General features: G+C 43.0%; 1 protein-coding gene across 2 annotated transcripts in view; it reads left to right on the forward strand.

The window, feature by feature from the left end:
• GARRE1 (granule associated Rac and RHOG effector 1) overlaps positions 1 to 27,249 on the forward strand; it is a 61,061-nt gene that overhangs the window by 25,325 nt on the left and 8,487 nt on the right. For both annotated transcript variants that reach the window (XM_063167633.1, XM_063167632.1), the window contains exons 2-10: positions 3,784 to 5,108; positions 11,940 to 12,146; positions 14,448 to 14,588; positions 14,848 to 14,943; positions 15,068 to 15,229; positions 16,194 to 16,352; positions 20,809 to 20,906; positions 23,242 to 23,367; positions 23,840 to 24,819. In XM_063167633.1, the coding sequence (XP_063023703.1) occupies positions 4,620 to 5,108; positions 11,940 to 12,146; positions 14,448 to 14,588; positions 14,848 to 14,943; positions 15,068 to 15,229; positions 16,194 to 16,352; positions 20,809 to 20,906; positions 23,242 to 23,367; positions 23,840 to 24,819 (2,458 nt within the window). In that variant the 5' untranslated portion in view covers positions 3,784 to 4,619. The remainder of the gene's footprint in view (positions 1 to 3,783; positions 5,109 to 11,939; positions 12,147 to 14,447; positions 14,589 to 14,847; positions 14,944 to 15,067; positions 15,230 to 16,193; positions 16,353 to 20,808; positions 20,907 to 23,241; positions 23,368 to 23,839; positions 24,820 to 27,249) is intronic.

The following is a 27,249-nucleotide window of genomic DNA, read 5'->3' on the forward strand; positions in this document are numbered from 1 at the left end:
TGGCAGGAACTGGGGAGGTGGAATGGCACCTTTCCTTGTGGAGTGACTTTTGGATCTGCGCCACATTTGTATCTCTAAATGTCAGGGAGACTTCTGTGTGTTTTTGACAGGAGGCCCTTGGCTCTGGCAGCTTCCTGGCCTTTTGGCCTCACCGTGGGTTTGTTTGTTCAGGCTGTTCCTGGGTAAGCAATCTGGCTGCTCTGGCTTGTCTCTTTTGGAGTTGGCTTTATTTGAACATTAATTAGATTTCGTTTGTTTAACATAAATGGTGGATGCGGTGGTGAGTTCATCCTGAGATTTGGAATCTGTATCTCAATCTAATTAAAACCAGCATGAAATAGCATGAAAAGTTATATTCAAAAAGTTGGCTCAGGTGTTTTGGACTATTTTACTCTTCTGTGTTTTATCGCTTTTTCTCTGGAAGGACAGCAGAATCCATAAAGAACACCAACTGAAGGCAAACTTTTGCCAGTTTTTAAAGTTGAGGTCAGAACTTTTTTTAAAGCATTGCTTCCTCTACTCAGTTTCTTGTGTTGATTCAGGGAAAAAGTTGCCTTCTTTTATAGCAGGGTAATCCCAAACAGGACAGATGGGGGATTGGACTCCTCATGCTGATCCAAAACAAACTGGGGGGTACCAAATTCCACTTGTCTGAAAGTCCTCCCTGTGTATTCAAATCTCTTGTGACTGGTGAAGTTAGGAAAAAGCATTTTTCTGGGAAGTCCCCAAGCAAAAATATTTGGATGCTACATATAAAAATATTAGTGAGTAGATTTGCATTTGCATTCATTTTCCTGCACTTTCTTTTTCCTCTATGCAAATGGGGCCATTTTTAGAGGAGCTTGTGCAGCTGATTTTCTGGGAGTTCAAACAGTCCAAACTCATAGCAGTTCCTTAAATTTGGAATGAAGTGAGAATGCAAACAGCATGTTGGGCTTTTCCAGTGGTGTTTTGCCAAGCAAGGTAGTGGAGCTGGGTATATATTATGTATTATATGTTATATATATTATATATGTTATATATTATATATTATATATTATATATTATATATTATATATTATATATTATATATTATATATTATATATTATATATTATATATTATATATTATATATTATATATTATATTTTATATATTATATATTATATTATATGATATCTATTATATATAATATATATAATATATTATATATATTATATTACATTATAATTATATATTACTGTTTGATAGTACCTGAACAGCACTGTTTGGTTTTGGTTACATAAAGGAAGGACTAAAATACCTTTTGGCGTGGTATGGTAACTTTCCTGGTAATTCCTTCACTTGGTTTCTGTGAGTATTTCTGTTTTCCACAAAATGAAGTACAAGCTTAATGTTATATTTTGGGTGATAACATGCTGTTGCTGTATCACTAGAAGGAAACCCTTGGTTGCTTTCCCCCCTAAGGTGGCAGAGGTAGATGGGGCTGAAGTCCCTGCAGTTGAGTGTGGAGCCCTCACATTTAGGGCACACACCCAGAGCAGTGGGGAAGGGAAGGCAGAGCGTGGGAACCCTCTGTGCTTCACTTTTTCAGGGGAAGATGCAAAAGGAGGAATGTTTGTTTTGTATGTAGCATGTCAGAGAGCTCATTACAGAGTTTCAGACGTGGTATTCAGACACATGTCTGGTGTAGAGGCGTGCAGCTTTCCTCTCTCTGAATAAATATCAGCTGAAGAGACAAGCTGTCCTCTTTAAGATTCTGTGTAGGTTTTATTACAAGGGAATTTTGAAGCTGAAGAATTGAGTAAGTACCTGCAAGTTTGACTACAAACTAGAAGTAAAACACAATGGTTTGTCATTTTTGTTTATAGCTGTAGAAAATATGAAGCCACCATTTTTTTCCCTATTCATTGCATTTATGTTCTTTTAGGACGCAGCAGGTTTATGTAATGGCTAAATATCTGACCATTCCAAATGATGAGTTCAGTGTGTTTGATCCTGAAAGGCTCTGTGTGTAATCACTGAGCTGAGGTGCATCTCTGATAATCTCATCTAAATCAATACCCTGGAGCTTGAAAACCCTTCCTTCTTAGCTTTTTCTTTCATGATCATTTCTTAAGTTCCTCTGCAATGAGAAATTTCATGTCTACTTAGGAAAAACAATCATTAATTTACTTACATGTTGCATTTAAATTAACCAACTCTCTTATTCCTTCTACATTTGTGTGCAATCAAGGAAACCAATTTAATCATGCTCTCCACTGTAAGCCACCATAACTTCTCAAACAAGGAGAAAATTTCTTTCAGCTCTGCATGTGATATCAAGACATCTTAGAAAATTATGGTTTTAATGAGTTTCTTGCATTTTGACACATTCAGTGTGAATATTGGGAGAAGTAGTTAGGGAGGTAAGTAGTCAGCTTGGAGTACTTTAGGGATACTGAAGTGAATATGGGAGTTTCTTGGAGTTTTAGGTTTTCAAATAGTGCCAATAAGAAAGAATATTTGCTCTAGATCTCTGAAATAGAACCATGTGCAGCAATTACTTCCTGAAAAACTTGTGTTCTGTTTTATTGGGAGTGAAACTGGCCAGGTCTGCATGTTTTGTCCTGCTGTGTCTTGCCTTCTTTATCTGTGGGATGCTTGTATCCTACAGATATGCCAAAATGGGAATGAATGAATGAATGAATATTGTGTGTGTGTTCAGACAGATGGAAATAAGAAATTCTTCCCCAACCATTCTGACAATATTACTACAGATTTCATTGCTCAAATATAATAGCTAAAGGAACATTTTGTTGTTTTATGAAAGGGTTCCTGGATTATTCTTCCAAGTGCCTGGGACATTGCAGTTGCTGCAGTAAGGAGAAGGATGTCCTTGTCTGATAGAATCAGGTGGGGTGTGTGGGAGAGGGAGAGAGTGCCTGAAGTGTGACTGGAGCTAGGACTGCCCAGACTGATGGCAGAGTTGGATCCTTCTGATGTTTCCTGGCACTGTGTGAGTGTCTGGTATTGAACACCTCGTGCTCCATCTCATCCCTGTCCCACTGCCCAGGCTCCGCTCACCTTCTGCAGATGCCCTGAGGAGCCCTTGGCGCTCCAGCTGCACCAGGGTGTGCCACAGGAGCAGGGCAGTACAGAGGTTGTGTTTCCTCCCCACTTTGGCTGTGCTGAGTGTTATTTAGAGCAGTCAGGTTCTTAGGCAGTTGTGCCTGGTGTACCACCTTGTGAATGAGAGGTGCTGCCTGCCCATCACACTGGAATGGGACATGAATGTGGTATTTCTCAGCTAATCTCAGGTAGGATTAATCTGCCTGCTAATCTCAGGCAGATTGGTCTGTTGTTGTACTAACTAAAAAACTAGGAACCTGTATCTGTTGACTTAGTAAACTATTAGAATAAATGGGAAGTTCTTCAATAAATTATGGTGAATGAAAAAATGTTTTAATTTATTTTTATTTTTAAATTATTTTTAAAGAATGAGATTAGAAAATGTGATTAGCTCCCCTTGAGCTCTGCAGTAATAACCTTTCGCTGTTCTTAACTGTGCAGGACTTGCACTGGGGATTAAGCAGACTGTTAAGTTTGACAGCCCACAATGGAAGAATTAACAAGAAAATATCCCAGTGTTGAGTTTAGCCACAGGATGACTCTGACTTCTCACAGCCTTTTAAACTCAGTGCAGCTCTCTCCCTTTGGATCTTGGGTGTTGCTGCCAGTGTGTGCCCAGAAATGTGAACTGGGACACTGCAGGAGTTAAACTTGCAAACCTCTGATGTATAACCTTTTTTTTTTCCCTTCACAGGAAATGACCTAGAGGCCTTACAAATACATTTGTGCATTTTTGTTCTGAGTCTGCAATTGAGGGCAAACGCAGTCTGGAAGCACCACTTGTTAAAGTTACAACGGAAACAACTACCTCAACACACAGGGAAAGGGGAGGAAGGCTTGCAATAACAAACACTCTAGTTTTTAATAGCTTATACTTGCAAAGTCTTCTGTAAACAGTCCAGATTTTTTCCCCCCCCTCCAATATTAAGAAGAGACACTACAAGTAAACTGAGTTGGCAGACTGGATCTGTCAAGACATTTGAAGATATTTGATCTGCTGACACAAGGATTTGCTTTTTCAAGGAAAGAGCCTCTGCACTGCTTTTATAATCGCTGTTGATCGGTGGTTTGCTCCACTTTTCCTGATGCTACTAATGGGAGAATTGTATTAAGGTATTGCTTCTAAAACTATTACTTGCATTGACAAAATTAACTTTTGTAGATGCAGCAGCAAGGGACAATGTTGCTGTCCTGAAGAACTTGTAGGCGATCACTTCTCTGCTCCAGTTGGCTTTTCTGCCTGCAGAGGGGATACCACACAGGGGACAGAGCAGTACTGAGACACTTGGGCTTTGCTTTTTGAGTACAGTTTCTAACTGCAGCAGGGCTGCACCCAGCATTGAAACCACGGAGTCAGCAGATGTGCTGCCATTCCCAGTGCTGATACAGATTATACAGACGCTTGCCTTTCTGAAATGCCTTTTGTGAAACCTATGTACACAGTCCCGCGCTGTTACTGTACATAGATCCCGAGGAAGGAATCTGACAAGTGATTGTTAATTGGAGAACTCTCTGGACAAGCACTCACTTATGTATTGCTGCAGTGCACAAGAAAGCAAAATGGACTACAAGCGGCGCTTCTTGCTTGGCGGGTCCAAGCAGAAGGTGCAGCAACACCAGCAGTACCAAATGCCCGAGCTGGGCAGGACCCTGAGCGCCCCGCTGGCGTCCCCCAGCACCCCCCTGGTGTCCCCAGCTGCTGCTGGCGGCTGCTCCCACCCCGCCTCCCACACCACTCCCATCGCTGACATCCAGCAGGGAATCTCCAAGTACCTGGATGCGCTCAACGTCTTCTGCCGAACGAGCACTTTCCTCACGGACCTTTTCAGCGGCGTGTTCAGGAACTCGCACTACTCCAAGGCAGCTATGCAACTGAAAGACGTGCAGGAACATGTCATGGAAGCGGCCAGTCGACTCACAGCAGCAATAAAACCAGAAATAGCAAAAATGCTGATGGAGCTGAGCGCAGGAGCTGCAAACTTCAAAGATCAAAAAGAGTTCAGCCTACAAGACATTGAGGTAGGTTACCTGGGAGGATACTGTTTGGCATGTGAATTTGTATCGTGCCTTCTGAAGTGGATTTCTCTTCAAAATCCCTTCTACACCAAAACTTTTCTCCACCTTGCTGTGTATTTGTATTTCACATATGGATGATGCTGGTGGGAAAAGAAACTCTTAATTTCTTACATACTGATAAAGTACCAAGTCATTTATGAGATCTGACCTCCATCTATGTTAATTAGGTATTTAATAGGTATTTCTGTAGAAGAACCAACTAGACAAAAGTTTTAAACCATTTTCTAGTTTATGTTAGCCAATGTTTCTGAAACCGTTATGCCATCCTATTCTGAATCAGCCTACACTTCCCTCAGGAGAAACCTGAGCACATGGGAGTAGCATGTTGTCATCAGTGTTTCAGTAAAACTGCATATTCATTGACTAAAGAGTGATTTTATCACTCTTTAGAACATTTTTATATTTTTGAACTGTTGTGAGAGGAAAATAACACACTGTGTGAGATAGCAGTGCTGTAAAATTTGTCATGGCTTTGCTGCAATGTTCCTATGCTGGCAGTGAGCACCCAAGAGTCAGGATTCAGAGAGGATCCCCAGCTTCCTGCTATGCCTGCCTGGGAAAGTCTGGATATTTCTCCTCCACTAAATGTGTTGCCTAGCAGGCAGTGCCAAGTGATAGTCACAGATAAATCCCTGCAGTTTTAAGCAGCTCCTTGTGTTTTGACATATTTCTTCACTTTGCAGCAATCGGCAGAGTTATTCCTTCAGAACTGTATCCTGAATGGAGAACCTACTTTAAGTTCTCTTGGTTTTGATTCAGGTTTCAGGTGGCTTTGTCAGAGTGAATGTTTGTGCCTGTCAGGCATTATCTGCTTTCTCTAGCTGCACCACTTCAGATGGAGTCCTTAGGGAGGGTGCAGTTTGTCAGACAGCTCTGCCTGCAGTTGTGTGCTACAGTTCTCAGTGTTGGATGCTTGGTGTAAAATGGAGTAAGATATATATGTGCTATAAATGTCTTCTGTAGGTTGGTATTTTTAAAGACAATTCCATAATATCACTCTTTAAAGCTATAGCAATGTATACAAAAAAGAGTGAGTTCATGTAATTAATGGATCTTCATAATAGATGTGCTGAAAGACTTTCTGAATTAAAAAAAAGCAAAAACATATGAAGCACTAGGTGTCTTCTGGGGGTTTTTGTGGGCTTGGACACGCTGTCCTTCCCAGTGTTGGAGCCTCAGCAGAGCTGCTTTTGCCACATGGGCAGGCAGAGGTGCTGCTGGCTGTGCCCAGGGAGGGTTTGCTCAGCAGGGAGCTGAGGAGCAGAGCAGTGTTTGTGCCAGCTGGGTGCCATCCTGCCAGCCTAAAGGCAGAGAATCTTCCTTTGGTCCCAGCTTTACCTGGCCAGTTGTAAGCCCTGTTCTGGGCTCTGCCCTGCAGTGCTCCCTCCCTGCCCAGAGCTCCCTGGTGAGCAGAGCAGCTGCACCTCTGGGGCTGCCCCAGCACTTCTCATCACACTTCTGCTGTCTTTTCTTAATTAAAACTGCATCTTGCTTTGAAAAAAGTCAAAATGTGAGATTTATGGGCACTTCTGTATAATGAGATCAGTGCTGTGTTTTGCTTTGGCTTGAGCAGCAGCAGAGTGTAGGGGTTTGACAGAGACTCCTGTGGGTGTTCTGTGGGTCCCTCAGGACTGTGGGTGGGTGAATTCTGCAGCACAGAATTGGGTGGCTGTGCCCAGGGAGCAGCAGCTGCTCACTGCTGGAATGGACCTTGGCAGAGGCCTGTACAGGAATGCATTTGCTTGTAGGTGATTTGAAAGCACAGGATACAAGTGTGCTGGGAGACCTGCTGAACTAAAAATAATCTTGGCCAAGTGAGTTTTGCAGTTGGGATGGAATTCAGAGGGGAAAGATGAATGTTGCAATATTTAAATGGACATTTTCAGCCTCAGGAGTGGAGCCCAGTGGGCAGCAGGTCTGGAGAGCAGTCCCAGGGCTCGTGGGAGTCATGTGTTGGGGAAGAGTCAGTGTTGTGCACTTGGAAATAATAAATCACTGCTGCTGTTGTGCAAAGTGACATTTACCATGTATTTAACACACTCTAACCTGCAAGAGCCATGAGCTGAACTCTTCACTGGTTATTATGGCCTCAAACTGAGCAGTGCAGGTGCACAGCACTGCTGGAGAAACAGGGAGCCAGAGGAGTGGAGCAAGAGTGATCAGACATGCAGGAAATAAGGACAGATTGAAAAGATGGACTCTGCAGAAGAGAGGCTGAGAAGGAAAATCAAAATTGCTCAGGTATGTGAGAAGCTGCCAGAACATGTCAGTGTCTGTTCTTCATGTCCATGTAAGGTGGAGCAAGGAACTTAAATTTCAGAGGGAAAGATTCCCATTAGATGCTGTGGAAATCCTTTGTGATGTTAGTGGAGCACTGATGTGGATTGCTACAAAGGGTAGGGAGCAGGGCTGACAGAACAGGTTAAACCTGCCTCTGGCAAAACTGACCCAGGTGAAATTTCTCCTTGCTAGGGACAGAAGGGTGACCTGGTGAGATCCTCTCCCACTGAGCTTTTCTGGGATTTGAAAACTCAGCTGTTGATGCTGAAATTTCAATTTAAAAAGTGGTTTGCTTTTTTTCCCCCTGGTGGATAGAGAAGTTAACATTTCATAAAACTGCCAGCAGGATTAAAAAACTCACAATGTAAGCAGAAAAACATAAAGGGCTTGCCTGACTTCATCAGAGTTTACTGAGCAGGGAAGTGATGGGGGAAGAGTGGGAGGCAGTGGAATTGTTCCCTGGAAAATACCAGGAGGGGAGTACAGGTGTATCTGAAGTTGCTTTGTCAGCGTCCCCATGGGTGACTGAAAGAATTCAGAGCTCTGAGAGAGAACTGGGAGGTGGTGAAAGCCCTGAGGGGCAGCAGAGCCTCAGCAAGGGGCTCTGGTTTGGGGAGGGTGTCACAGCCACAGGGGCAGCAGAGGTGCTCCCTCTGTGATTCAGGGGGCACTGGGGCACAACCCCAAATTCGTGAGGCTTTCTGTGTGTGAGCCCAGCTAAGGAAAATGCAGTTTTCCTAAACCTGGCTTAACACAGGCTGCAGTTTTTGGGAGGAATGAGAAGTCCAAGCAGAGCAGGTTTGGCTTGAGGAATCAGGCAGAGCTGTGGCTTTCCTCAGGTGTTTTATCTGCTGTAATGGGCTCTGCCCCAGGGAGGGCAATATCAAGAGAACTGAAGTTTGGGTGAACAAAACTGACTTGAATTTGGACTGGAAGCTGTTGTGCACCCTGGGCTGTAGCACCACAGGATGAGGTTTTTAATTTATTTATTTATTGTTACTTAGAACAAAGCTTGCTAGCTCAGAACTGCCTGCCAGGCTGTGTGAGGAGGTGACTCCTCTTGATCAAAGTGTGGTGGCAGATGGAGTTTCCCAAGGTTTCTTCATTTCAGAAATGCAAATGCTGCTTTTTATTTTCTTCTTTTTCTCTTCACCTTTCAAACACCTTTGAGTTCTTGTGTATTGTGTGCCTTGGGTGAGGAACAGCTTGGAAATCAGGGTAAATGAGAGTGTTTTCCATGTCTGTTTGTCAGCTGGGGGAATGCAGTGACTCTCTATTTCTATTAATAAAAGCATTAAAGCAAATCCATAGGGAGGAGCAAAACTGGTAAAAGTAAGTGTATTTCTCCATCTCTTATGAAGTTTTGCAGAAGCCTCAGTGCTGCAAAATATAAAGAATTACTTTTAGTTACCCAGGGCTTGTGTATTGTCTTAGAAGTGGCAGTAATGAGAGGAATGTCCCCATTGCCTTCCTGTACAAAAGGGAAGCATGGATGGGCATCAGGTATATTCTTGGATGCTCTGTTTTGTATTAAATTCAGATAATTTTTGGCTTTTATGTGTAAAAAGTAGCCTAAGATTTTTTTTTCACAAGACTCTTATGAGACAAAAATATCTGAGTAAATATTAAATGTAATCTTTAATATTTACTCAGGTATTTTTACAATGTTTCCTTAGCAAACATTGTAAAGCTAAATTTAACTATTTTTTAAAATTATTCTTTCCTGGGATTTTCAGGGATTGGCTCCAGACTCTTTTGTGTTGAGGAACTGTTGGTAGCAAAAAAAAATCTTGTCTTACATTTTAATTGCTGCTTTTTATTTTTAAAATGTTTCACACTTAATTGTTTTTCTGCTAAATTATAGTGACCACTTCAGTAGCTGTCAAGATCAGATTATCATGAGTGGATTTCAGGGTCACTGCTGGGAGAAATGAGTCTGTTGGGTTTCCCAAGCCTTGCAGCTTCTGCTGGAATCCTGCTCAGCCTGCAGGTGATTCCAGCCCATGGGCAGGACTGAGCCTTCCCTTGGAGGGGTTCTGTTCATGAGATCCCTCTTTGGAACTGCTGGGTAGTGGAAATGAATAATATTCTGTAAAAATGAATAATGTTCTGTAAAAATGTATAATATTCTGTAGTAATAATGAGTAATATTCTGCCCACTTCTGGCAATGTACAGGAAGGTTGTTGGCTCATAAAGGGGCACACCAGTTCAGTGGCAGCCAGGCTGTGCCACCAAGGTCACTCAGGGGAAACCACTGAATAATTCTGTTGTAGTGTTTGACTTTTTGAGAATTCTTGTTTAAGGAAATAGCTAAAAAAAGGGGGAAAAAGAAGAAAATTTTACTGCATAAAATGGCACTTGGAGAACTGCAAGCCAGTGTTTGTATCAAGTGTGGGGGACTGACACCTGCTATTTGCTGCTTTATTACTGGTGGTGTTCTCTTGCAAGGAATCTGTTGAACAAGATTTTCTTGCCAGGCAGTTTGCATGGCATCCCTGTTTGCAATAAAAGTGGCAATTTTGTGTGCACTTTGTTCAGTGCAATATTCCAAAGTTGACTGTGTGTCCCCATTAGGAGAATAAAGTGGGACAGAGCAACATGAACCCCTCATCTCTGGTGCTCCCATTGGTGGGGACCCAAAAATCCCATTGCTTCCAGCTGCAGGAGGAGAGAGATTGCTGCAGGTGAGGCTGTGCTGGACCAAAGCTGACCAAAGCTGTCCTGGCTGACTCAGGCCAGGGAAGGGAAGGTGCTGGGGCTGAGCCCTGTGGGACAAAACGTTTGGAAGCTGAAGACTTCATGATGGAATAGAAATGAATCTAAGGAATGGAGGGAACATCACCACTCCAGGGAATCTCAGTGGGTGACACCTGAGGTGGTTCCAGTTCAGCTTGGATTCCTGCACAGTTTGGAGGGTTTGTGTTTGTCCTGCTCTGAAGGAGGACAGTCACACACTCCTGCATGCAAAGTGGGGCAAATAAACTTGGAAAAGCCCTGCTGGTGTTTGTAACAGGGGAGAGCTGCATCCATGGCTGATGCTGGTCAGGGTGTGCAGAGGTTCCCTGTCTGCTCTCACAGGGGGCAGTGCCCAGCCCTGGTGGGAGGGATGGGTAAGGCAAAGTTGGGTGGAAAATCTGACCCAGTGAGCTCTTTACAGCTTTAAAATGAATTTGGATCTCCTATCCTTCCAAAGGGAATGTTTAACAGTGCAAAACTCCTCCACCACTTTGATAGTGAAGCATTTTAAACCACCCTTACCCGTTCTGGAGGAAAGCTGGAATGGATTTTTTTCAAACAAAATAAAAGTTCAGTAAAGCAGATGTTCTTAGTTATCTCCACTGTTTAACATTGTAAGTTATAAGTAGGAATGTTGTGTGCTGCCACTTAAAACCTAAATAATTTATTTATTTTGAGCATTATTCCCAGGCTGGGGAAGCTTCAACCTTTGTACCTTAAATATTCTTTGAAATTTAATCAGCTTGAAATTCCTAATGAGTGCTAGTTTCGTCTTCCCCTGAGAATTGCATTCTTCCTACACAGAAATAATTCACATCACCAGTTGCCTCTTCCTGCACTTTTCTTATAAATCTTTCTAATCTCATACCCAGGAAAGTTGGAGTTTTCTTTATTTTATCATTTGCTGACTGTTTTCTTTAATAAGGCAAGCTCCCCTTTCAGAGGTCAGTCAAAGTACCAAAAATGTTTAATTTTGTGCCTTGTACAAAGAAGGGAAGTGATGGAACCAGAATGGAATGTCAAAAGGAGTCTGGATGCAGTGGAAAAAAGCATTGCCACCACTGGTTCTGCTGAAGGAGATAGTAAATGCAAATAACTGGTGCTGTGACTGCAGAGTCCTGCCAGGAACATACATTGGGTCTGAATAGTTTTATTCCAGAAGAATGTAGCTGAAAATAAGGCAGATGATTTAATGGCTCCAAGGCAGCATGGCTTTGTACATTATCTGTGTATTTTATGAATTATTCCTAAAATGGAATTCAAGTGGAGTCTTTTTTAATAAATCAAAGTCAAATGCACATTTTAAAGGCTTTGTGTGATGAACTCCATAAAAGAAACACTTTGAAATTCTTTTTTTGTTGTTGCTGTTTTGGGTTTTTATCAGAAATTCAGCCAGGGCTTTGTGCAGGTGGGTTTTGGTGTTGGCTTGGTCCTTGTGATAATATGCTATTCCCATTTTTGTGCTGATTTTGCCAAGTAACTGAGCAAGCTTTTCATTCCTCAAGTAGTCAGAACTTGAGTACAGAACTAAAAATGACTCAGAATTATTCTGGTGTCCCCTTCATTCATAGAAACGAGTGCTCACTTATTACTTTAAGTAAATGGTTAAATATCATACCATATGATCTGAAGTATTATTTTAAATTAAAAAATCAGGGTTTAGCGCAGTTCCTTACCCCAAACACCAAACAAAAAGCAAGAAGTGAAACTTCCATGATCTCCTCCATGTGCTTGAAGTGGTTTGTTTGTCCCCACAGGTTCTGGGGCGATGTTTCTTGACGGTGATGCAGGTCCACTTCCAGTTCCTGTCGCAGGCTCTGCAGAAGGTGCAGCCCGTGGCTCACTCCTGCTTTGCTGAGGCTGTGGCTCAGGAGAGGAAGAACATCAGTGCGACTGGAGCCTCAAATATCAGCCCCACAAACGAGCTGGAAGATGCAATAAGATCCTGGAGAGGAGCAGCAGAGGTATGGAGGGCTTGCTGTAAGCACAGGGGATTCAGGGGAACCTAAAGTCAGCCTGGGTGTCCTAACAGAGGAACAAACACCTGATTTTAAAGACAGGCTGCATTTGGAGGGGGGAATGTGGCACAGTTGGTTTCAGACACTAAAACTCATTTTAGTCATTTTACTCATGTGATGACTGCACTGTCTTTGCCCTGTGTAAAGTCTTCTTTCTGATAGGGTTGTACACAAGGAGCACACACACAGTGCAAACAGATTTTTGTTATTATCAAATGGAGCAGACAGAGGGAATTAAAAATAAAACCTCAACAAGTCTTTGTGAAAACAGAGCAAAATCTTGATGAAAAATAGTCCAGATAGTGTCTGTTTCTCTCAGATTTGGAGCACAAATTCTGTTCTATAATTTAAAATCTTTGTGGTAATTTTTAACACTTCTGTCTTCATGCTAAGCTTGGTGTTGCTTGATCCATCCATTGTTGGTATGTGACCATGTTACTGAAATGTGCCACTCTCTGCACCTGTGCTTTCACAAACACCTGACACTGTGGAATCCTTGCTTTGCCAGCCCAAACCAGGACTTTGTAAAGACATTCAGGTTTATGAGCTTTTCTGCTGTCCCTGGCACTGCTGAAACCTGCAGACTGATAGATAGAGTGGATTCAGACACAGAGTGTGTGTTTTCCCCAAATCCAGATCACTTGGAGCACGTGCTTGTGCAGTCTCATTTGGCCCACATGGTTTGTTACTCATCCTGAGCAGAAATCTTGTCAAGGTCTCCATTTATCACTGACATCTGCAAGGTACAGGAAAGCAAATGAATTACATGGATGCAGAGGGATTATTTGTGATTTTTACTGCAGCATAAATTTGTTTCACTGGGTAAAATGGGGATTTGGGAGTGCTTTAGGTGTATTGCAGATAATTGTAACAGGTCTAATCCTGGTACAGCTGTACTTCTTTGGCATAAAAGTAATTAATTTTATGTGGCATGTACTTAGCTTCTTAAAACGACTACAGTTTCTAGAAATGCCCTGCAATTGCTATCAAATTTATTTAAACTGTGGTTAAAATTAAATTTGTCTTCACAGAATCAAGGGCTTAAATTTTATTTTTTACCTTTTGAGCATCCCACTTCACCTATTTCTGTTTTTCAGAAATACAAAACCTGTATTTCAAAATAGTTTTGTACAAGTATTGTACTAATTAAATCCTGTATTAAACATACATGGGGAGGAGAGAGATAAAATACAGATTCTCCATAGTTCCAAAACAACAATAGGAGAAACTTCTCAATTTTTGATTGACTGAAATGAATGATTTGGAGTATTTGTGTGGGGTATCAGGATGGCATAAGAAACATACGTGGTTTCTAAATAAATAAAATCTTTCTCTTATAATTAGATAGACTAATATAAATAATTTTGATAGGGGAATGTGAAATACTGAAATCTTTGCCAATTTTTTCCTTTGGAGTGGAAGGCAATCCACTGTTTTCCTATAAAATCACCCTCTCTGGCAGAACACTGCTGCTCCAGAGTGAAGTTTAAGGTGATGCTTTGTCAGTAGCTCAGAACTGGTTTTGCTCCTTCAGGCTGACTTTGGGAAATGCAGTAATTCTGTCTGTCAGGTGAGCCCCTGTCTGTCCATTGGCTGTGGTACCAGAAGCCCTCAGTTTGGACATCCTGCTTTAGAGCAAGACTCCTTCCTAGACTGGAAAATAACCCACATCTGTCTGCTTTATCCTGCTCAGTGATGGAGGATTTTACAGCTAAAAGTAGAAATTTGGCTTATTTTTTCTTTTTAAAATTATACTACGCAAAGTTGTTTTCTTGCTGTGCTAAGCTGATTTAGCATTGTGTGGCACTTCTCAAATTGCACCACAGTAATCACCCAAACTTTATGAAATGTGTCATCCTGTGAGCACAGGAGTGTTTGTAGACATGATTTAACATATTTCTGTTTGTGTTGGAGTCACAAGTCTGTCCCCATGGTGTGGGCTGTGTAAGAGGATCCTGGTCCTGAAAGGGAGCTGAAATAGAACAGAAACAATGCAGAGCCCAAGTGCTTCAGCAGCCCTGTGCTGTGCAGCTTCCATCAGTTCTGCTTCCACAGTGGCAGTAGAAGAGAATAAGTTATAATAAAGTCTCCTCCAGGTCCTTTCCCCCAGGTGCTGCTTCTCATCTCCTGTAGAAGATTTTAAAGTCTGTGTGGTTTTTTTTTTTTTGTTCTTTTCTGAAATTTAATTAAGCCTGACCTGGTTTAGTGCTGACCCTCCTCACCCTGGGTTTTTATTTTCCATTGCAGGCCACATCTCGACTGCGAGAAAGGGGCTGTGATGGATGCTTGGCAGGAATTGAAGTTCAGCAGCTTTTCTGCTCACAGACTGTGGCCATCCCTGAACATCAGCTCAAAGAGCTAAACATGAAAATTGACAGTGCTTTGCAGGTGGTTTTTCAAGTCTGCTGCTTTCATGTGCATGTGGTGCAGTCAGTGGGTCAAGGAGTGCAATAGGGGAGGAGTGCTCCTGCAGAATTGTGCACACGGGCAGCTCAGAGGTGTTTGGGAGCTGCAGCTTTGGAGTCTGGCATGATAAATGTGTGTGTGCCATAGAGCTGAGAGGGGTAAATCCTTGTACCCAACACAGTGGCTGTGCTTCCTTCCTTGCTGACACACCTGTGCTGTCTCAATTTCTGCTCCATGGCAGGCCTACAAGGTGGCTCTGGAGAGCTTGGGTCACTGTGAATATGCAATGAAGGCTGGCTTCCACTTGAACCCAAAAGCAATTGAAGCAAGTCTGCAGGTAGGATCTGCTAAACCTGCTCTCTTTCATCCCTCCTCACCTTGGAAAATACACAAACATTTGGGCCCATGGTAGGATTTTCTAATGTCTTCATTTCTTCTGTTGGATATGTTCTGCCCTGCAGGGCTGCTGCAGTGAGGCTGAAGCTCAGCAAACAGGAAGGAGACAAACTCCACCTCAGCCCATCCAGTGTGAGCTGCCCACGGTCCCTGTGCAGATTGGATCCCATTTTCTGAAAGGAATCTCCTTCAATGAGTCTGCAGCAGAAAACCTGAAGCTGAAAACGGTAATAACTCCTAATTAACCACACAAATAAAGAGTAGAATTCATTAAAATGTAGAGAACAGCAGTAATGGAAGTTCCATGCCAAACCTGTGTTTAAAAGTGCTTTTTTTCAGCCTGGCTTCCTGTGGAAACAGGATGTTGATAACATTGTAGGGCTACACCTGTTTGTGATAACATTTTAACCACCTGAGCAATTTTGGTCAAATATGAGAGAAGCACAGGCATAACAGGCATAGAGATCTAGGGTGCAGTGAAGCTTCTGGGAACTTTTTGGAAAGAGATGTGTTAGCTATGAAGAAATACAGAGGAGAGTGAGCCCTTACAGATTCCCCAGCCAGTGATGCATATCAGAGCCTTCATCTGCACAAGTCAGCCCAGCCTGCTGCTGAGGGAGGTACTTGAAAAAAATACTTTGTAACAGAGCTCCTTTTGATGTCATCCTACAAACTGGAATCAATTTTTTAATAGAATTTTAAATTATGGAGATGTTAATTGTATTTTCAGAATAAACAAATGGAAAATAAACAAATGGAAAAATTATTCAGAAGTAATTTGGGCAATTTTAATCAGCACTTTCACTTTTTCTAGATAAACCCAGTTCCTTGCTCCTGAAAGAGTTGAAATAGCAAGTTATATTAAGAAATACTCTAATAAGAAATAATCTATTATTTCTTATCAGAAATAATAAGTGCTCAAAATGGTGCTTTTCTGTTGTCTTTGCAGTGCTTTTTGTAGTTTTGATTAAACTGGTTTGCAGGAATATGAGCAGAAATACAGTTTATGATGTTGGAGCAGAGACAATCTTCCATATTTCTGTTCTGCAGTGGAACTCTCCTGTTATACAGAGGTTGCAGACATGATAGCAGTTTGGGAAGATGTAGAACAATGAGAAATGCATCTGGCAGCCTTGCTGGTGCCTGTGTGAGTGGTGTGCTGGTAGCACAGAGTGTTTGTTCTCTTTGCAGCACACAATGCTGCAGCTGATCAAGGAAGCTGGGTGCCACAATGGACTCACGCCCCGGGACGACTCCCCTGTCACTGAGGTGCTCAACCAGGTGTGCCCTTCCACGTGGAGAGGAGCCTGCAAAACTGCTGTGCAGCTCTTGTTTGGCCAGGCTGGACTGGTAGGTGATGCCCATGGCCTCAGGAAAACAAAGGTGGTGTAAACACCCTGAAGGGAAGCTTGGTGTTGGGGAGCTGAGGAATGAATTTGCAGTGTCTTGCTCTGTGTTGCTCTGTTTTTAGTGCTGCAGGTAATTTGATTTCTGAGCAAATGTGTCCCTGTACAGTGGGGCTCTGTTGGTGGTGTCCCTGTTGGACAGGAACAGAAGAATGCACCAGGTGCTTCCTGGTCTCCATTTCAAGAGAGAACACAAGAAATGAAACTTCTGCTTCATAAAGAAATAGAAATGCTTTCAAATCTATAGATGACCATGTTAAAAAAAAAAAATAAAAAAAAACTAAACAGACCCAAAGACACATCTACCCCCTCTCAAATTGGCTTCAAAATTTGCCATTTTTTCATTTCCTCTCTGCTTTGACTGGAAGCTGAGTTTCCTGCCCAGCATAAAGTCTCTGCCCAAGGTAATGCTACCTGACATCTCCAGCAGAGGACAGGAGAGTTAAATCCTGCTGTAGACTTTGTGTTCTTGAGGGGAAGAAAACCAGTGGAATTTACAGTATCTTAGCAGCTGATAAAAAGAGATGCTTGGAACATACTCTGATAAGAAAATGCATTTGTGCTGCCATGACTAATGACTGCAATATCTGCACTTGGTGAAGTGTTTGTGCATGACTTGTAAGATTTTTGGATTATTGTGAGGAGGGGAAGAGGATGCACCTTCAGCATAGGAAGGCAATGCAAGGACATGTCACTGTAGCCTGTGATAGTTTTGTCAGGAGTTCTTTGAATTGTCTGTAACCTACAGTGAGTTCAATGCTGCTTGCTGGTTCATTGCTGATTCCTTGTTCAAGGTGATGGGGGACCATGAGGGCTTTGGAATTAATTTGTGATTAAAGGACCCAAATAGCTGCATATTTTTAAGTCTGTTTTTCAGACAAATCACACAGCTGGTTAGGTGACCTAGACCTGCCATCCTAGCAAATTAAACCATGTGCTTTTAAAAGGTTCTCCAGTAATGTTGAATGATAAATTTGGAATGATGAATTTGCCAGATATTTCTGCTTTAGCATCCCTTTGATACTAGATATTAGATAGTCCCTTAATAGTAAATACCTGTGAGAGAAGTAGATTGAAATTACACTGGAATTCAAGTGACTGTTCATATAATGGTGGTATAGAATTCATAAAATCAGAGGTGCAGACCATGAGTGTCAGGACAGCAGTGCCTCTGCTGTCAGTCCTTCCTTCACTGAGACACAGGGGCTGAGGGCAGGGGAGGGCAGTGCTTTGGCTGAGAAGTTTTACAGGAGCCACAAGAAGGTGGTGGTGTTGTTTTTGCAGGGACAGAGAAACTGTAGAATAACAGGATTTACCAAATTTCTGCTTTGATGTTTTGAAAGAAAATGTCTATTAATTACTAATAAATAGAAGGAGGGCTGGAAAAAGGATAGGGTTAAATGGGATTGTGCCTTCAGCTGCCAGAGTTGGGGTGGGATGCTGGGATCAGCAGTGAGGTGCAGGAAATGAGGCCAGGGAGGAAGGAGGTTCTCAGCAGCCCTTGGGAGGGCTGTGTGTGAGCAGCTGTGGCTCCTGAGTGTCTGCAGGAGCAGAGCCTGGCAGGATGCTGCACCTTCCTCCATTTCCTTCCAGGGGTTTCAGTGCTGTGCACACCCAGCTCCTGCCCCGGGGGGGTTTCAGGAGTGGCACTTTTGGAGTCAGGAATTTGGAAATCTGATGTCCCCCAGTCTAGACAGAACGAGTTAGACCCGCTGCTAATGGGAGCACTGACATTCTTCAGGTTTGTCATCACTTTTGGAGAGTGTCACTGTAAAACTTGCTTACACATTCTCCCAAATGGCAGTGCTGAGCTATGGAGTTTCACTTGTGTTGTATCCTGAATGTCTCCAGAGATTTTTGCATGAACATCAGGTTCTGAAAGTGGCAGGCTTCTCTCTTCAAAGGCCCATCATGAGCTGTGCACACGCCAGAGGACCTGCAAGCCTGCTCTGCTTCATTCCCTCTTGGATTGTTACAGTTCAGAAGGGAATGAGGGTTGAGGTTTTCCTTTACAAACTGTGTGCCGTCTTTTTTTTACAACATCCAGTTCTGCTTGTATGTAGCTTCATGCAGAGACAAGAAATTGTCCTTTGGGTCTTTAAAGGGTTCTTGGGGTGGAAGGCAGAGAGGAAGCACCTGTACAACAAGAACAATGCATGTCTGAGGTACAGGAAGCTGTTCTCCAAGCACCACCAGGCGGGGAGGGAGGATGTGTTCGTTTGAAGTTTATTTTGTGAAGAAGGCAGATAAATGAGTCATGGCACAGTGTTATGTAGGCTTTGCTGTGCTGCTTTCAGATCCTGGGCTCTCTGCATTCATTCAAAATTGTGTGCATCTGTATCTTAAATGCCCAGCTGGAAAAAACATTCCTTGGCAGTCTCACTGCTTTTAGCCTATCCTGTGCCCTTGTGCCTCTTAAGAAGTGACTCATTAAGTGTGGAAAACACAATGAGTTGTGACTTAGTTTGCTTGGTTATTTTGGGCTGTAGTTTTTTAACATTAATAATTTGAAGTGCTGATTTTCAGTTCTTAAATTGTATGTAATAAGAATTGCATTTTGAGATTTGGGTCAGCTGATGAAATCTGCATGTTTGAATAAAAATAATGTACATTCAAATGGCTGAATTCAGAGGATGAACAGAAATAAAACTTCCAATTGGCCTCATGCAGAGGTTAGCAGATAAAACTCTTTTTTTTGTGCAAGTAGGCATAGCAAACAGCAACATGCATTGCAGGAACACTAAATCACCTAGCAAAGTTTAAATCCCAGATTCCTGACTCTGACAGATGTTGAGAAATGTGAAGCTTTTTGCAAAGGGAAGAAACAAGGGGAAGGAACACCCCAACAAAGCCTGGACCATGGGCACCAACCATGCACCACAGCCAGAACCTGACTCAGGCCTGCACAAATCAGAGTTTTACCTGACCTCAGGTCCGAGGCACAAACTGTATTTTTCTTGGGAGTTGATAACAATCACTCCTGAGTTCATTTCTCCTTAGCACAGTTATGAGGAGTGATCTGTTAACAGTTATTAAGTGTTATCAGAGTCATAAATTACCCCTGCAATAGGACTGAATTGCAGATTAACAAATTAAATAAAACTAAAATATACAAACACCAGGAAAATACTGCTGGAATTGTCCTGTTACAAAATGAGAGGTATTTTCAAGGGTGGATGATGGTGTGGCCTTTTGTCACCGTGCTTAGACATGTTTAAAATTTAATAAACCTGGGCAAAGGCTTAGAATCAACTGCAGGAAAAAGAAGGCCTTATGCTAAAATATTTGAAAGGTGGGAAATAATTATGTTCAAGGGTTATTTGATGGTTTTGTTAAAGTGAGAGAGAAGAAACCCAGCATTTTGTTTCACATTTTTTCATACCCAGTAACAGACACCTGGTGTAGGTTGGGTGATGACAACAAAGTCAATAATGTCCCTTGGGGCTGAGTTACGCCAGGGGACTTCTGGCATTTCAGGGATAAATGGTGCAGCTGATCTGCCAGCCACTGAAGCACAACTGCTGACTGCTGCCAAAAAGCTGCAGTTTCAGCATGACCAAAATAGGAAATTATGGAAATGATCAAAAAGGCCAACCCACACAGCCTGGACAACAACAGAAAGCACAAACCAAATATGGAACTTACTATCACTAAATTAAAGTGTCTTACTATCTTACTTATCTTAAACTGTCTTACTGTCACTAAATTCAAGGCTGAATGAAGCTGAAGTGAATCCATTCCTTTTCCATTGCCTAAAAAGAAAGGTTCATGACACAGGGTTGGTCTCCAAGACTTTCCTCTTCATGTCTTCATGATGTCTTACAGGTGGCTCAGAATCCAACAAACTGAACAGTCACTCTTCTTCTCTTTATTTAATCAGGAATTAATAATAGTACAGTTTCATTAGGTAGAATAGAGAAATGTTGGTGTGGAATTTTATAACCTTAAAAGGAGGAGTTGTGTTATTTATTTTGAAGGGTTTCTGGCTGGATATTACTTGCCTATATCATACCATGCACTACAGTGAAATGATTTAAAACATTTTGCTGAGTAGGTGTTTGGGAGCTCCTAAAGTAGTAACTGTGCTAAGCTTCTCAAAAATACTGAGAACTGCCAGCAGGGAGGTGGAGCAGCTGGTAACAACATAGTGATGCATTACTACAGGGTGTAACTGAGAAGAACTGAGTCCTTGAAATACAGGTTTCTGCACTAAACTAATTTTGTGTTAAAATAGAAGTAAATTTACAATGATTTTGTGAGTTGGTTTGGTTTTATTTGTTTTTTGTTTTTTTTTTTACGTGTAGCATGACTGGGAGGGGAGATTGTTAGAGTTTAACTACAGGGGTAATAAAATCATTAATTCTTAATTTTTTCCCCTTTTATTTTATTTGATTTGCTAGGTGGTTGTGGACACGGCACAGATTGAAAATAAAGAAGCCTATGCTCCTCAGATAAGTTTAGAAGGATCAAGAATAGTGGTGCAAGTTCCATCAACGTGGTAAATAAAAATCTTGTACTGCAGATTGTGACTGGGGAAAATTGTTACAAATGGAATAGAGAACATGCACAGTTATGGCACAGCTTCCTTAAGCTCCACTGTCTGGACTGGTTGAACACCTCCACTGCTGACAGGCTCCTCTGTAGGAGACAAGGCAAGAGGGGCAGTGCTGGGGCACTGAGACTTGTAGGAAATGTAAAAGCTTGATGATAAAAGAGAAAGTTTCAAAAATAATAATCTGCCACTACTGGTGTCATGTTCCAGCCTGGAAGTCCCAGCTGGAGCTCAGGGAGGCCAAGAATTGGCTGAGTTAGTGTGAGAGCCTTTGCTCTTCCTTCACTGGGCTGATCTCTGGGTGATCCTGTGAGCCATGGCCCTGTGGGCTCCAGGAGATGCTGCTCCTGCCAGTCCTGGTGTCTGCCTAGCAAAGGATGGTTGGGTGCAGCTTGGGAGGATTTCTCCTGCTCAGAGCAGTGGGAGCAGGAGGCAGTGGCAGCTCTGGTCCCTAACTGGGAAGGAGGCAGTGTGACTGTTCACAGGGGTCTTAGGGTGAGGGGAGAGATGGGAATGTTGACTCCATGTTTCAGAAGGCTGATTTATTATTTTATGATATATATTATATTAAAACTATACTAAAAGAATAGAAGAAAGGATTTTATCAGAAGGGTAGCTAAGAATGCAAAAAAAAATAGAATGATAACAAAGGCTTGTGTCTGACCAAGACAGTCTGAGCCAGCTGACTGTGACTGGCCATTAATTAGAAACAACCACATGAGACCAATCACAGATCCACTTCTTGCATTCCACAGCAGCAAATAATCATTGTTTACATTTTGTTCCTGAGACCTCTCAAGCTTCTCAAGAGAAAAAAAATCTTTAAAAAAAGACTTTTCATAAAATGTGTCTGTAACAAGGCACTGTTAGGAGTTTCAGTACAACACATTTGATTCACTGGACTCCTCGCAGAGACAGCCAGTTCCTAATGGTGCTGCTGGCACGGCCCGGGGCGAGGAGAGCCCCGGTGCTGTGTGCAGAAGGAAGCAAGGCAGGAAGGAGTGTCCCGGGGCAGGGGAGGAAGAGAGGAGAGGAAGGGATGTGTATGTGCATGTATGGTGTGTGCCCCGGGGAAAGGAAGGAAGGAAGGAAGGAGTGTCCTCGTGGTGTGTCCTGGGGGAGGCAAAGAGGGAAGGAAAGGAAGGAATGTATGCATGGTGTATGTCCCGGTGCTGTGTCCCGGGGAAAGGAAGGAAGGAAAGGAAGGAAGGAATGTATGTATGTATGGTGTACGTCCTGGTGCTGTGTCCCGGGGAAAGGAAGGAAGGAATGTATGTATGTATGGTGTACGTCCTGGTGCTGTGTCCCGGGGAAAGGAAGGAAGGAAGGAAGGAGTGTCCCTGTGCTGTGTCCCCGGGGAAGGGAGGAAAGGAAGGAGTGTATGTGTGCGTGTGTGGTGTTATGTCCTGGTGCTGTTTGCCGGGGGAAGGAAGGAAGGAAGGGGTGTCCTGGGGGGAGGGGAGGGGAAGAAGGAAGGAGAGTGTCTGTGCGTGTGTCTGTGAGTGTCTGTCTGTCCGTCTGTCTGTCCGTGTCCCGGAGCTCCGGGGTGTCCGCGCTGCCGGGGCCAGCGCCGCCTGCTGGCGCTGGGCGGTACCGCGGGGGACACGGCCCGAGCCCCGGTGCCGCTCAGGGACCCCCGGCCCGCGCTGGGGGATGTGGGAGCCATCACCGGGGTGTGTGAGCCATCACTGGGGTGTGGGAGCCATCACTGGGATGTGGGAGCCATCACTGGGATGTGGGAGCCATCACCTGCCCTCGCTGGGGGGTGTGGGAGCCATCACTGGGGTGTGTGAGCCATCACGGGGATGTGGGAGCCATCACTGGGGTGTGGGAGCCATCACTGGGGTGTGGGAGCCATCACTGGGGTGTGGGAGCCATCACTGGGGTGTGGGAGCCATCACTGGGGTGTGGGAGCCATCACCTGCCCCACACGGACCCAGGCATGCTCAGGCTCTCGGTGTGTGCGGGGTTGTCTCAGGCTCCTGCCTGTTCCAGAAAGGAGTGTTGAGTTGAGTGTTGTGTGTTCTGTGTTTGTTGCTGTTCCTGCTACAGAGCTCTTGTCAGTGATGGGTTCAGAACACTGTACTGCTGAACCTCACAGTTAGGTTAGCTCTGTTCCACAGCAGGCAGAGCTCAGGCTGCAGCCCAGGAACCACCAGGCATTCCCATGTGTGCTGCAGGAGTGCAGCAATTGGCCTTCTGTATTCTGACTGATGTGGTAGAATTGTTCAATGTAAAAAAATGAGCATTGTGATTTCTAATTTAAACTTAATGATGACAGGTGTCTGAAAGAAGATCCAGCAACGATGTCTTTGCTACAGAGGAGTCTGGATCCAGAGAAAACTTTGGGGCTGGTGGATGTGCTCTACACTGCTGTGTTTGATATACACAGGTGGAAGGAAGGAAGGTACATCTCTTTTCTAGTTCAAACTAAGCTGTTGTCATTGAATAATCTGTGCTGAGGGGTTTGATAGTGCCAGCTCATCAGAAGGGAAAACAGGAATCAGACTGAGAGTGAGGCACTGTTAATCCCCACAGATACCTTCTGGGTACATCCAGAGATGCAGGAGACTGCTTAAAACCAAACCAGCAGCATATCCAAGGGTTAGAAAGTATTTGCTTCTCTCTTACAAAAACACTTGATTTATATTAAATCGGTCTCCATTTAGGTCTTGAGGCACAACTAAAATTTAAGGAGTGGAAAGTATTGCAAATATGAGGAATAATTTGTTTTGTTACCCTAAGAAGTAGCTGGTGGACTTGGCAGTCCTTGGTGTTGTTTCTATATTTGAGCTATTACTGAAATACACGTTTTCCCCCAAAGTACAAACTCAGTTATGTTTCAGGTGGTTTGACATACATGTTTTTTGTTGATGCAGGGAGCAAGCTTTGCCTTGTATCCAGATCCAGTTACAGCGTGAAATCTCAGAGTTTGGGAGCCAGGTTGACATGCCAGCGGGGAACGGAAGCAAATCTTCAGGGGGTCTGCAAAAGACATTTTCCAAACTGACTTCACGGTTTACAAAAAAAACTTCCTGCACCAGTACAAGTAACACAGGGAGTTACTCAATCCCCAACACACCTTCCAAAAATGTCTTCATAAGTTCCAGCTCAGAGGAGAAAGCTAAGATGCCCTCGGCCGTGGACGCGCGGCTGCAGAACATCCTGAGCATGGGGAGCTTCCCTCGGAGCGCCGACGCCCTGCAGGCGGCGCAGAGCTCAGCCAGCCCGCTGGCCAACGGCTTCCTCGGGGACAGGAGGGACAGCTTCTTCAAAGCAGATGATGGCAAGGATGACAAAGGTATGAATTTACCAACTGACCAAGAAATGCAGGATGTTATAGATTTCTTGTCTGGTTTTAACATGGGCAAATCCCAGCAGACTTCTCCGATGGTGAAAAGAAGGAACTCTGTTGCGTCCTCTACAGCAGCAGAGCAGAAGTCGGGAGCGGTTCAACAGCAGCCACAGTCTGTGTCTCACACCCCACTGCATCCTCCTCAGCAAGGCTTGTCCCAGCAGCAGTCCCAAAAGCAGCAAATGCAGTATTACCAACACCTGCTTCAACCTATTGGACCACAGCAACGTGTACCTGCCAAATGGCTCAGTAATTCTTCACAGCAGCAAGCTCCGGCTGTTGGAGCTGGGTTGTCTCATATAAATCAGTGGAACAATCCTGGTTTTTCAGATTTAAGCTCTGATTTGTACAGCTTGGGTCTTGTCAGCACCTATATGGACAATATGATGGCAGAGATGTTAGGACAGAAACCACAAGGACCTAGAAACAACACATGGCCAAATCGTGACCAAACTGATGGAGTGTTTGGGATGTTGGGAGAAATCCTGCCTTTTGACCCTGCAGGTGTGTGTCTTTTCCTTTATTATGCTTTTTGTAAGGGTTCTTTGTAAAAGAATTCTGTGAATATTGCTGGCAATAACTGTCATTTCCCTGTGCTCACTGGATGTAAGGGTGCTGACCAGTGCAAGCAGGGATTTGTGTGTGTGCTAATTTGCTTTTTTAACAGAAGATGATCTGAAAACTCATTGATAACCAAGGATGGGAACCAATTTCTTGTTTCTTGTACCACTTGTAGTAGTCTGACCTTTCCCATATGGAGCACACCAGAGTACTGAAAAGATACTCACAGATGATGTTCCTCCTATACTTAGTTTGTAAAATTGTTCAAAACAAACTCTTGAACTCAGGTGTGTTCCCTCTCCTCAAAATTATTCTTCCTGCTCTTTAGCAGTCTTGTAAGCTGGAGATACAGCTGGGTTGCACCTTTCCCATATCCCCACATTTTCCATCCATTGCTCCCCAGTTCCCTGGGAGTCATACTGGTTCCTGTTCTACAGCTGGATCTGCAGTGAAAAGTTTGGATGTCAAAAGATTAGAGACTAAAGAGCAAGTGCCATGAGGTTTGCCATATGTGTTTAAACCACCAATAAATTGTAAATATAGATGAATTGAGATAAAATTTTAGAGTCATAAACAAACATCTACAGACAAGAAATTGACTGTGGAATTTAAGAGGAGATGAATCCCCATGTGGGTCATTGGCTTGAGAGCTGGACTTGATGATCGTTGTGGGTCTCTTCCAACTCAGATATTCTGTGATTGTGTGATTCTGCTGGTGGCATTAAGAACAACTTTCACAGCTGCTACCTTGTAAATGTAACTTCTGTTGGGCTGGAACACAGCTGCAGGAATGTTGGAGTGTGCAGTTATGGCAGCTGCCTGAGGGAGGAGCAGAGAACAGGGAAACCTTTTATCAAAGCAGGGCTCAGTTTCCCGGGCTCATTGCACTCGTCTGTGTTTGGAATGTGTGGGTGTCTCAAACCAGCTCCTTTGACTCATAATTATGATAGTTATTTTGTCAACTTACTTGATTAATTAGTGGAGTTTCTATGGCAAAAATAGCCACCATAGTTACGTTGTTGCTTAATAAGTGTAAGTCTGAATTAGCATCACCTTAGTTAAAGAGACTTAGGGGCTGTGATAATCCTTAAGTCTATACCCTAAGGAAGGACAGAATTATTCTCAGCAAGCACTAAGCCCATGTGTGTGTGGGAAAAGAAGGCAGGTATGCAGAGGACTGACATTCTCAGCATTGAAAATCCATTCTATTTCTGTAGTATTTTCCTTTAGCTGTACAAAAAACTCCTTGTGTTGTTCCATTTGATGAATGTCAGGGTGGTACCTGGAAAGGTGACTTACTCAAGGTCCATAAATGGTGCTCAGTGGATTGATACACACTTCTGTGGTTCTGTTAGTGATAAGTAAAAACAGTATTTTTCACAGATCTGGCATTTAAAAAACAAAAATCAAACAAAAATCCTTCTAACTGAATACTTTTCCACTAGAAAGAACTTTTCTTCATAGAACTTGCCAGGTTGAGCTGTGGTGTACAAATCTGCATTTTAAGCTTTAGTGTTGTACAAAAAGCTGTAAACCAGAACACTTTTTCATTTCCAGGGTTTCCTAGGACTGTACATTTCTCATTTGAAACAAAACACATTACTTTCTTGATAAATACTTATAGAGTCTGAAAATGATGTCTCTCTTCAGATGCAAAACTGCTGATTAAGAATTTATAAAATCGAAATTTATGGCTTTTTACGTTGAGGACCTAACTAGTCCCAACAATGTATTTTGTAGTATTTAGTCATCACTAAGAACCTGATGAAGGAATGTTGCAATAAGAACTAATAGAAGGAATGTTGGTAACTCCAATCTTTTGGAGTAAAAAACTTATCTGATAAAAACCTGTTCACCTGATGTTTTCAGTGAGGTAAAAATTAACATACGCTTCTATTTTGAATATTATCAGCACTTTAGAACTTAATGCTGTCCACAGGTAAAAAAGCCTGGATGTCCTTCAGAATCCATCTACACTCTATTCTTAGATCTGAGGAACTGTCTGGCTTCCAGCCTCATCTTAAATAGACATAAAGGTATTTCAGAGGGAGAGCAGGCACCACTGGGGATGTTTTGTTCCTAGATAGCTCTCAGATAGCCCTTGTTTAGTAAAGAAGGTAGAGAAACAAAGTTTTCTTCACTGTCTATTCAATTTGCATTCAGCAAAACATTGTGGAGGTCTTTTCTGGATGTGCCAAATGAGAACTAGGAAACTTATCTTCCAAATGCAATAATTGAATGTAGGGAGGTGTCAGGTGAAAGATTTCTGCTTTGTGAGCTGTGCAGGATTGCTGGATGTTCTTCAGTCTTCACTCCATCTCCAGCTGAGACTGGCAGGCCAGCAGCTCAGTACTTCCCACTGCAATTACTGTT

Source organism: Melospiza melodia, chromosome 13 (genome assembly GCF_035770615.1).
Source record: "Melospiza melodia melodia isolate bMelMel2 chromosome 13, bMelMel2.pri, whole genome shotgun sequence".
Classification (NCBI taxonomy): Eukaryota; Metazoa; Chordata; class Aves; order Passeriformes; family Passerellidae; genus Melospiza; species Melospiza melodia.